This window comes from Lacerta agilis, chromosome 11 (genome assembly GCF_009819535.1).
Source record: "Lacerta agilis isolate rLacAgi1 chromosome 11, rLacAgi1.pri, whole genome shotgun sequence".
In the NCBI taxonomy this organism is placed as follows: domain Eukaryota; kingdom Metazoa; phylum Chordata; class Lepidosauria; order Squamata; family Lacertidae; genus Lacerta; species Lacerta agilis.
The window spans coordinates 37,067,181-37,077,670 of NC_046322.1; the positions used below are offsets into that span (position 1 = coordinate 37,067,181).

At 43.6% G+C, this 10,490-nt stretch overlaps 1 protein-coding gene across 4 annotated transcripts in view; it reads right to left on the minus strand.

The window, feature by feature from the left end:
* CHD1 (chromodomain helicase DNA binding protein 1) overlaps nucleotides 1–9,727 on the minus strand; it is a 42,966-nt gene extending 33,239 nt beyond the window's left edge. For 3 of the 4 annotated variants that reach the window (XM_033164812.1, XM_033164810.1, XM_033164809.1), the window contains exons 1-2: nucleotides 9,631–9,726; nucleotides 7,624–7,824 (exon numbers count right to left, since the gene is read on the minus strand). In XM_033164812.1, the coding sequence (XP_033020703.1) occupies nucleotides 7,624–7,676 (53 nt within the window). In that variant the 5' untranslated portion in view covers nucleotides 7,677–7,824; nucleotides 9,631–9,726. Of the gene's footprint in view, nucleotides 1–7,623; nucleotides 7,825–9,630 lie in introns of all 4 variants that reach the window. The other variant, XM_033164811.1, reaches the window with a different exon arrangement.
* Nucleotides 9,728–10,490: the final 763 nt, after the last annotated feature.

Consider the following 10,490-nt stretch of genomic DNA (forward strand, 5'->3'; position numbering starts at 1 on the left):
GACTGTTATCACACCTACAAATCCAATGGAAATGAGGTGTCCTCCTAATGGTCGTTTGAATAAAGTAGGAGCGCTCTCTCTCTCTCTATATATATAATCACCACAGTTTGCATTAGTAATGTTTATAGGTATCAGGTAGTATGCAGAGTACTTGAGAAAAGACCATTCCATTTATGATTTCCAGTGATTTCCAAATACTAAACTGATTAACATCTTGGAAACAATGATTTTCTTCAGGTCAAGGAGGGGGCTATTCTACTGATAAGCTCCCTAGGTCCATTGATGCGAAGGTTTTATTTTATGTGTTTTTTTAAGCTTTCACATCTGTAGCAGAATAATCTATTCATTACTATTTGCTACATCTCAACTTCTCCTATTACCGGTATTTCAATATGCTTTTTTCTAACTAGATGGATGTGATTTCCCTACTAAAACTTGATGTTTAGTGATATACAATTTCTATATTGGCTAGGATCCATTATTATTCATCTGTTCCCAAGCTAGCTAAGGTGTTGATTTAATCAATTTGACGATACTACACAAGTGCCTCCAGATTGAAGTATCATTCCCCCCCCCATTGCATTTCATTATCAGCTTTCAGTTTCCTGTTCACCTACTAATCAGTTAATAAAAAGCAATTGTGTAAGTATCAGTTAAATTTGTAAGTGTTTCAGACAAACTAATTAGACATCAGTGGGTTCATATTTGAGTATAAGATTGCATTCAGATGATCACATCTTGGCTTAATAACAAAAAAACCAACCAACCAACAAACACACATAGACAATTTGTTCCTTCCTTCTCACAGGTTGGGAAATAAGCCAGGAATTCTCTGGATCAGTTTTACTACTGAACTAGAAAACTATGGCTTCTAAAAAAAGTCAAGATATAAAGTCACAGTTTAAAGTTAGTTTCATAACATGGCTTATTTGGAAACCATTAACCTGTTGTGCCCAGTTTGGATATAGTGAGAAACTATAGTTAACTGAAACTTCCTGGCTTTTCATTTGCTCATACAACATGAAATAGCTGCATTGGGAGGAACAGGTCTCATTCATATATCCTCTGAGATATGATCATCCAAGCATGACAAGTATGTTGCTATATTTACTTCATACACTATCAGAAACAGTATTTTAAATTAGCTAAGAATTGACTTTTTTGGAGCAAGCATAATATCCAATCCTTAACTTTAATATGAAAACTCACGAGCTCCTCAATTTTCTCTAAAGCATTACATGCAATTTTGGTTCAAGTTTGTTCTGCTACTTTCAATAGGTGATATTCAGTCAGTGTTCCCAGTACTGGTGTGTCAGAAGTGGTTAACCACTCACTGAAAAAGAGACAACGTGATTTTTGCCAATTCCCCTCCCTAGGCAGCTCCTAATACCACCCTCAACATCAACTCAGGGTTCAGAATATTTTTGGGGGTGCTGCTACTGCTAGGATGTTGGGAAGTGGAACAAAAATGGCCCCTCATCTTCCCTGAATGGACATATCCTACTGGATTAAAAGTCCTTGTACATATACAAGGGTAACAACTGGATATTACACAAAGCCCCAATACAAATATGACAATTTATCAAAGTTCTGCATTACAAGAATGAGCAATGGTAAGTCTTAGGTGTCAGGGAACCGCCACCTGCCCCGCTGAGGGGAACGGAGGGGCTGTTAGCATACAGAGAGCCCCAGCACCAATTGAGCAGCCGTACCTCTTCCAGTGGGGAAAGCCACCACACCTCCAGTGGGGATGAGGGAAGGAACCAGCCTGGCAGGGAGAGGGCTTAGGGATGCCACTGAGAGCCCCAGCACCTCATCTAGCCAGGAGCGACAAACAGGGAGCCTGGCGGAGAAAGGGCTTGGGGATGTTGCTGGGACCCTGCGCTCATCTCACCCGGCTGGTCAGGACGCCATTTCTGTCACCCCAGTTGCGCAGAGGGGTGAAACGCAAGGAGGGTAGGAGGAGACCAAGATTTGCTGCATATTGTTATTATCTTTTTTTTTTTAAAACACAGAGTTTGATGGTAAAACAGGCCTTTGAAAATAAAAACATTTTAAAGTAACATTGTCTCAAATGAATACGAAGTACAACTAATGGTACCATTTCAGAAAATAGTAGGATCTACAATGTTACGATACATTTCAGTGCCACACAGTGAAAGCGAAGAGCTAATGATTTCACATACTAACACCAACAAAATTAAGTCTCAATAACCTCAAGGTTAAAAACCTTTTGTTCATAAAAGCAGAACAGCTATATTATTATTATTATTATTATTATTATTATTATTAATTTTATTTCTATACAGGCCTATACCTTAAGGTCTCAGGGTGGTTCACATAAAGGATCACATACATAAAATCAAAATACAAACAACCCAATAAAAAAAAAAACCTAAAAAGAGCCAGCATTTTAAAATCAGGTCAGGCAAAGGCCTGGTTAAAAAGGAATGTTTTTGCCTGGTGCCTAAAGGTGTATAGTTGAAGGCGCCAAGCGAACTTCCCTGGGGAGAGCATTCCACAGATGGCGAGCCACTGCAGAGAAGGCCCATTCTTGTGTTGCCAACCTCCGGACCTCTCGAGGAGGCGGGACATGAAGAAGGGCCTCAGAAGATGATCTCAGGGTCTGGGTAGGTTCATATGGAAAGAAGCGGTCCTTGAGGTATTGTGGTCCTGAGCCGTTTAAGGCTTTATAGGTCAAAAGCAGCACTTTGAATTGGGCCTGGAAACTAATTGGTAGCCAGTGCAGTTGAACCAGGATGAAATGCACATTAAATAAGTAAACCAACAGAGTCTACTTACTATTTTCAGTCTAAAAATTATGCCATGTTAACCTTTTAAGTTCAGAAAATAACTTTTGTTTTAAATTCAAAACTATTTCCTGTATGTGTATTGGCACTTTTCAATAATCCTTATTAGAGAATTTACATTTATCCAAGTTTCACAAGTTAAGAATTTTTACCTCCCACAATATGACCTCTGTGACTTGATTTGACTCCTAAAGTCCTTAAACTGACCTTTGAAGCCTAGCTTTATTGTTCTGCCTTGCAAAGAACTGAAGTACTACCAAACTAATAAATCCTGTTCAATGTATTAGTTGAAAAAAGTACTCAATGCTTCCCAGGCTCCTGTGAAAATCAAATTGGCTGAATTCAAAGTAGTTTTGTATCTACAGATGTCACAGCTCATTTGGATCATAGCAGTGTTGAGGCAAAAGGACAGTGTACCAATAAAAAAGCTGATTTATGATTTATAAATTAAGTTATAATTAAAACTGGTCTCAGACACAAGAACTAGAGACAGTAGGCTGCAATCTGTTGATTCCAGGGAAGATTGAGAATGTAGAATCAGTTTTGAGTATATGCGCCATGTAACATAAAACAGGCTCTACACCAACAAACTATTTGTTGGATAGGACACATTTACTTATTAGTAGGGCTGTCAATCAATCAAGAAATTCTATTCTTTTAAATATATTTTTAAAATATGCTGCTTTGATTAATCAAATGATTAGATCATTTACTAAACAATAAATTGAGATACCAAATGCTAAACCCAGATTTGACAATTTTTCATTATTTTAATTAAGGATACTTCTAAGGATCAGCGTGGCAAACCCAGCAGGGAAAAGGTAGTATCATCATGCTAATTGCTAATAATAATCACACACATTTATAATGTTCTTTAGTCTCTAGAGTGTTTCAAATACATACATATCAGACTATTCAAAAAGAAAAGAAAACCCTATAAGGCAGGTTGTTGGAATTGCCCTGCTTTCAAAAATGGTATCTAAAGAAGTGTGCATGCACACAAAAGCTCATACCAAGAACAAACTTAGTTGGTCTCTAAGGTGCTACTGGAAGGAATTATTATTATTATTGTTGTTGTTATTATTATTATTATTATTATCATTATCATTATCATTATTATTTTGTTTTGACTATGGCAGACCAACACAGCTACTTACCTGTAACTTCAAAAATGAGGATTAAGACAGAGGGACCATCTTATGAATTCATGACAGAAGAGACATTCAGATGGGAACATGTATTTTAATGCGGTAAAAGCAAGAGTCAGAACCAGCAGCGGAGCATGCTTTAATAGTGCCCGGGGCACACATGCGTGGCAAAAGGAGCTCACTGTGCACCAGCCCAGCCCTCGCGGCAACTGGAGCAACAACAGCCCTGAGCCATTTTGCGAGGCTGGAATGATCCCAGCCTCACAAAGCAGCGCAGGGCTGGTTTGGGGAGGGTGGTGTGAGCAGCAGCACCCCTCCCCTGAAAAAATGCACCCAGGTCAATCACTCCAGCAGCCCTCCCCCAAGCTATGCCCCTGGTCAGAACCTATTTCCCCTACCACATCCCTGAGTACATGCATCCTACATTCCTTTTCTCCTACAGCCATATACCTCATGCTTTTCTTGTTTCCCCACCACTCCACAGACACTGTTCCAGCCTCCCTGTATTTCATTCCCTCAGCCTCCTGGCCTCTGTCTGTTAACTAGCCCTAGCCCATGTCTCTCCATGTCATCTTTCCTCCTGTCTTACATAGCTACAGTTAATCCTTGGGTATCTAATACACATTCCCAGTAGAATACAAATAGCTTTAAGAATACGAAAGTATGGGACTGAAGTGGTAGTGGCTGGCAACATCACAAAGCCTTCTCAGGCTGCCTTAAAAGTGATTTAACTCAATGTAGTTCCCTGAGGGAAATAGACATTTTGGCAGGGTTTTGAAGGGACACTTCCACAGCTGTGAAGTCAGATGCCAGAAAGACACTATTGCATTCCACAACTTTCTGACCAAAACATTCCCACAAATGCAAGCAAAGCTGTTAAGAACAGCAAGTAGACAGGCAAACTTGATTATTCAGTCATATAGATCATCTTTATAAAAGATAAGAATGGCTTGATAACAAATTTATCTTGTTTCATATTAGTCTACCAATGAGTATGACCTGGTAATCTCTTTTATATTCCACTAATTTGGAAAATATATAAATTATTCCACCAAATACACTTATAGAAAAGCATACTCAAACTATCAAAATTCTTAAAACAGAACATAATCTGACAAGTTTATCTGCATCCCAAGTTTTATCCATATAAGCACAATTATACTGTCTCTCAAGCACTACTTCCAAGTCTCCAATATATTTCCAGATGTATTATGAGAAATGACAAACTACCAATCTGTAGTCTGCAGGAGATGAAGGCTGGGGTGGAAAGCGGGAGCAATTCTGGGTAGCTTCTGCTCCACATTCCACCAGGCTGCAGAAACAGGCAATGCTAAACCTCACTAGTAACTGCAGGCTGCTTCCACAACTAGTACTGATGGGGATCACCTATCTACAAATCAAAGAACCATCTTTGTGACACAGCTGTTTTTGCTATAATAGCTATGACTCAAATGACAGCTGCCCTTGAGTTTCCATACTGCAATAAAAATGGAGGGTCACATTATTTTTCTACCAAAACATTATCAAATACAGAATATTCATGGGAGTGTTAGGACAAAGGGAAACCTTGTAACTTTAATCTACAAGAACCATGAAAATAATTGGGCTGTTCCTCACATTTTAAGTTCAGAGTGGTAGTAGGTTCAAGAGAGAAAACAAACTACTTATTCCATACAACACAATTTATAGAATTCACTGCTGAAATTTGGTGTGATGTACACTACCTGAGATGGCTTTAAAGGATTAGATAGTCATGAAGTACAGGAATAAGGAGCAAATGGCATTGTGTTCTCACATGCTTATGAGAAACTCACAAGCAAGCTATGAGCATGATAGCATTATTCTCACTTGCGTTCCCCAGCAACTGGTATTCAGAGGTATGCCATCAATATACGCTAAGCAGTGCATGCAGGTTCAGAGGCGCAATGATACTAAAGAGCAGTTACTGGGTTGTGGGGATAGGACTATTCCTTTCATGTCCTACTGGTGGGTTTTCCAGAAGCATTCACTACATATAGCCACACTGTGATCAGGATGCTGGATTAGAGCAGGGCTCCTCTTACAGGGACACGGGTGGCGCTGTGGGTTAAAGGGCGCCTAGGGCTAGGGCTTGCTGATCAGAAGGTTGGCAGTTTGAATCCCTGCGATGGGGTGAGCTCCCGTTGCTTGGTCCCAGCTCCTGCCCACCTAGCAGTTCGAAAGCACGTCAAAAGTGCAAGTAGTTAAATAGGTACCACTCCGATGGGAAGGTAAACGGCATTTCTGTGCGCTGCTCTGGTTCGCCAGAAGTGGCTTAGTCATGCTGGCCACATGACCCGGAAGCTGTACACCGGCTCCCTCAGCCAGTAAGGCGAGATGAGCGCCGCAACCCCAGTCGGACACGATTGGACCTAATGGTCAGGGGTCCCTTTACCTTTTTACCTCTTACTTTCTCCAAAGCTTCCAATTTATAAACATGTAGTGTTTTCAACACACATGAACAAACAAACCTATCCATTTGTTTTTTTTTGGAATCCCTTTAAAGAACAAAAAGAGACACATTAAGTGGCCTTCTAAGACAGGCCTTTTTATAAGAGGCAAGTCCAATTTTACAGCTAGCTACTCAGGGAGTGTTCTGATATCTAGCTTGTGAGATTCACTGCTCAAGACATCCTACAGCACATAAGATATGACCATACAAGGAAAACTACATGATATATAGAATTCAATTCACTATAGTACAATTCTCTCTCTCTCTCTCTCTCTCTCTCTCTCTATATATATATATATATATATATAAGGCCGGGTAACACACAAGTGTTTATAAGAAATCTGCTGGACTGGGCCAAAGGTCTGTCCTCAGTGGCCAACCAAATGCCTATGGGAAGCTCACAAGCAGAATTTGAATACAACAGCACCCTCCCCACCTGTGATTTCCAGTATTCAAATGCATACTGCTTGCAACAGTGGAGACTGAACATAACCCTCACTGGTACAAGTCCCAAAATACTATGTGCTACCGGTACTTCAAATGGGTTTACTCTGAAATAAGGTTCAAATCCTAAGATGATATAGAATTGGATTCAAGTTTATTTAACCAGGTAAGGATGGAATGCAGAAATTAGCTACTCCAGTTCCAGCACTCAATCTAGATGAAACCATTCCTTGATTCCATGCAAATATGGAGATGTTACTCCCTCCTCTCAGCCCTAATCATAAACACAACACAAGGAGGACATGAAATACCATTGAGACAGAAAGTGAGAAATGCAAGTGAGAAACTTGATGCTAGAGCAGGAATCTGTCTAAGATATGGTCACAAAATGTATCCTATGGAGATCACTTAGTTCTGTGTAATCAGATACATATGACAGGCTGGGATAAGCACCCTATCTAAACCATTACGTATACTGTTGTTGCAAAGACATGCATATTTGAGTGTTGGTTAACCATATTCCATTACTGCCTGAGGCACACCATTAATGGATTCACTAGAATTGGGTCCCGGTCCTTGTGCACACTCTGATTTCTAAGTAAATTCAATTAGTTTCCAGAGTCCTTATTTGAAATAAGAGTGCTTGGTCCAATACTTCAAAATAAACAATTTAATTATGGCAAAGACTTCACTTTCACAAAAATGCAAGGAAATTTTAAGATTTACCAGAGACAAATCTTTAAGTACATACCTTGATTCTCCACTACTGTTCCTTGCACTTTCTTCATCACTGTGCCCATTCATTGTAAATATTCACCAAAATAAAAAATATAAATAAAGTTCTTCCAGTTTGGAAGCTGGATATGAAATGTCCACTTAAGAAAGTTGTCTTCCTCGCTCTTCAGATATTTCACATGTAACTTCAGCGGTTAATTGTTTTCCCCAAGTTACCCTAAAAGAATGAATACATAAATAATAAAGATGTGAAATGTCTACAAATCTGTAATCTATTTGAGGATACTGCAGTAAACTAGCTACATATGAGCAAATTATCAGATTCTTGAATTATTTGTTACATTTATAACCCTGCATTCCCACCCCCCAACCATTTTCTAATTACACCAAACCCATGAGATAGTGACTGGCCCAATGTTACTTTGTGGCTGAGTGGGGATTTGAACCGGAGTCTCTCCAGTCCTAGTTTGACAGTGAACACTCATAATGAGTTCTCTCAGTGATCTTTACCCTGTAAGTTCATTCAGCAGGGTCAGTGTTATTCTTCAGAGGCTAAGTAACTTCATACAATGGAAAACCCAATTTGATCCTTTCTGAAGCATTTTGACATTGATCTAATTAGCAGTGCCATTAGTGGCAGTGCCAAGGGAAAGCAAGGGAGTAGTACTGGTGCAGGCTGGAACTTTTTTCTTCTGAAAGTAAAGCTGCAATCCTAAACCAACTCACTAGAGCATGTCTATTATAACAATTCATCTGACTTCTGAGTAAACATACATAGGACTGTGTTGTAAACAACATGCATACATGAACCATTTTATAAATTTGCAGCAGCAGTAAAATGCAGCTTGCTCACTCCAGTTAAGATTACAGTCTCCTGTCTGCTTACTTGAGAACTGAAACTGCAAGTAAACACATGTAAGAATGATTTATAACAAAATTGTTTTCCTGACCCACAGCGAATGTACAAATCAGATTCCAATTATGATTTCTATGGCACTGCCCCTTTCAAAATCCTATACTATGGCCAGCTCTGTTAAGTAGCTGGAGTTACTCTTGTGCTGCTAATTCTTATTGCCACCAGCACAAGAGTAATTTCTAGCTACAGTACTTAGAAAGTCAGCGTCCTTTGGGCATCATATAATATCACAACAGCAAAGATCACCCACTTGGTCTCAATCAACCCAGATATATACATATATATATATATTTTAAGGGAACCCAAGCAAAAGGCGGGGCCACTGATCAGAGCAGCAGGAAGGCACCGCACCGAGTCCCTGATAGCCAGCCTGTCAGCCAATGAGCAGCGGGCCTCGTGGATTTAGTGGGTGCCAAAACAAATGGGCTTTCTCCCCTCCCTCCGGTTCCCCCCTTATCGCGGCGGGTGTCTCCCGCTGCTCCTCGCGGGGCGCCTTTCCCACTATTACTGCCGCCGCCGCTGCTTCTTTTTTAGGCCGGCCGCGGTCCTCCCGCCTTTCCCTTCCTCGCCCCGCTTGCGAAAGCCTCGCTGCGTCCTGCATAACCGCCTCTCCTCGGCCGCCTGGTAAACAAAGAGAGATGGCGGGGGAAGCTGGAGGGGGAAAAAAAAGAGACAACCAGCAGCAGCACCGCGGTCGGCTCCTGCGAGCCTCTATATGGGGGTGGAGGGCGGGGGCTGCGAGTGAGAAAGCGAAGGCGGTCGGACAAACGGACCGGCCTGAGGCGCAGTAGCTTAACAAAAGCGGCGTTTCTCCCCCTCAGCTTGCCCTGTGTCCACCCGCTTTCCACACAGAACCGAACAAAACCGCCTGGGCCGGTCCCTTTCCTTCCTTCCTTCCTCCGGCCGGAGCCTCGGCTCCCAACTCCCGTCTAGCCGGAGGCTGGCTGGCTGCCTCCCTACTTTCCTCTCCGCCCTTCCATTGCCCCACCGCGGCCTACACAAGGCGCCCAGGCCGGGTATGGCGCGCCTCTCTCCGATCCCCACAGCCTGCCCTCCGCGCGCACTCGCCTCCCCCTCCTCCTCCGCTCTCCGCCGGGCCGCACTTACCGCCAGGCCTGCCTGGGCCTCTCCTGAGGAGCCAGCGAGGTGCGAGGGGGGAGAGCGCTGCAGCCGGGCCTCGAGGAGGCAGGAAGGAGCGCTCCGGGGCCTGCCGGGATCTCTTCCCTCTCCTCTCCTTCCCTCTACCGCTTCTCTGGCCCTCCCTCTTGGCCTACCCGAAAAAAAGGAGGGAGGGAGGGAGGGAGAAGCAGCGCGAGCCCCCTCAGAAGCAGAGAGAAGCGGTTTAATAGGGAAGATCGCGGCGGGAGGGAAGAGAACGGGTTAAAAAACCACCCCGCGAGCCCGAGGTGAGCGGGCGCGCGACGCCGTTGCTTTAAGCCCTCCCGGCCGCCGCCGCCATCACGCTGCCGCAGCCGCTCCGTACAACGTCCTCCTCCTCCTCCTCTTTCCTTCACCCCCCTCCCCTCCCCTCGTCCGATGGAAACCCCGGGCGTGATGTCAGCCCTGGGACAGAGCGGGAAGGGGAGGGAGGAGTCACGGGCGAAGGGAAGCGGGCGGCGCGGCTCGCGCAGGACGGCGGCGGCGGCGGCGGCCGCGAGGAGGCAGGAGGAGGGAGAAGGAGAAGGAGAAGAGGGCCGCGCCAGACCTGCCGGGAGGGAAGAGAAGAGGGAGCCTGTGGCGCGCGCGGAGTGGTCACGAGGAGTCTGTGGGAATTGCGGCTCCGGGACTCGTGGGGTGAGGGAGGGCGCCGTCAGTAACTCCACTTTATAAGCCCACTTCGCTTTTGCTGCCCGCGTGTGTAAATACTCTTCTCCATAGCAGCCGACTCCTAGGGGCCGAGGGGGTCTTCAACCTACCAATCATTTTTTTTTAAAGGGGCTGAGCCCCTCCATCCCCAGTTGATGGGC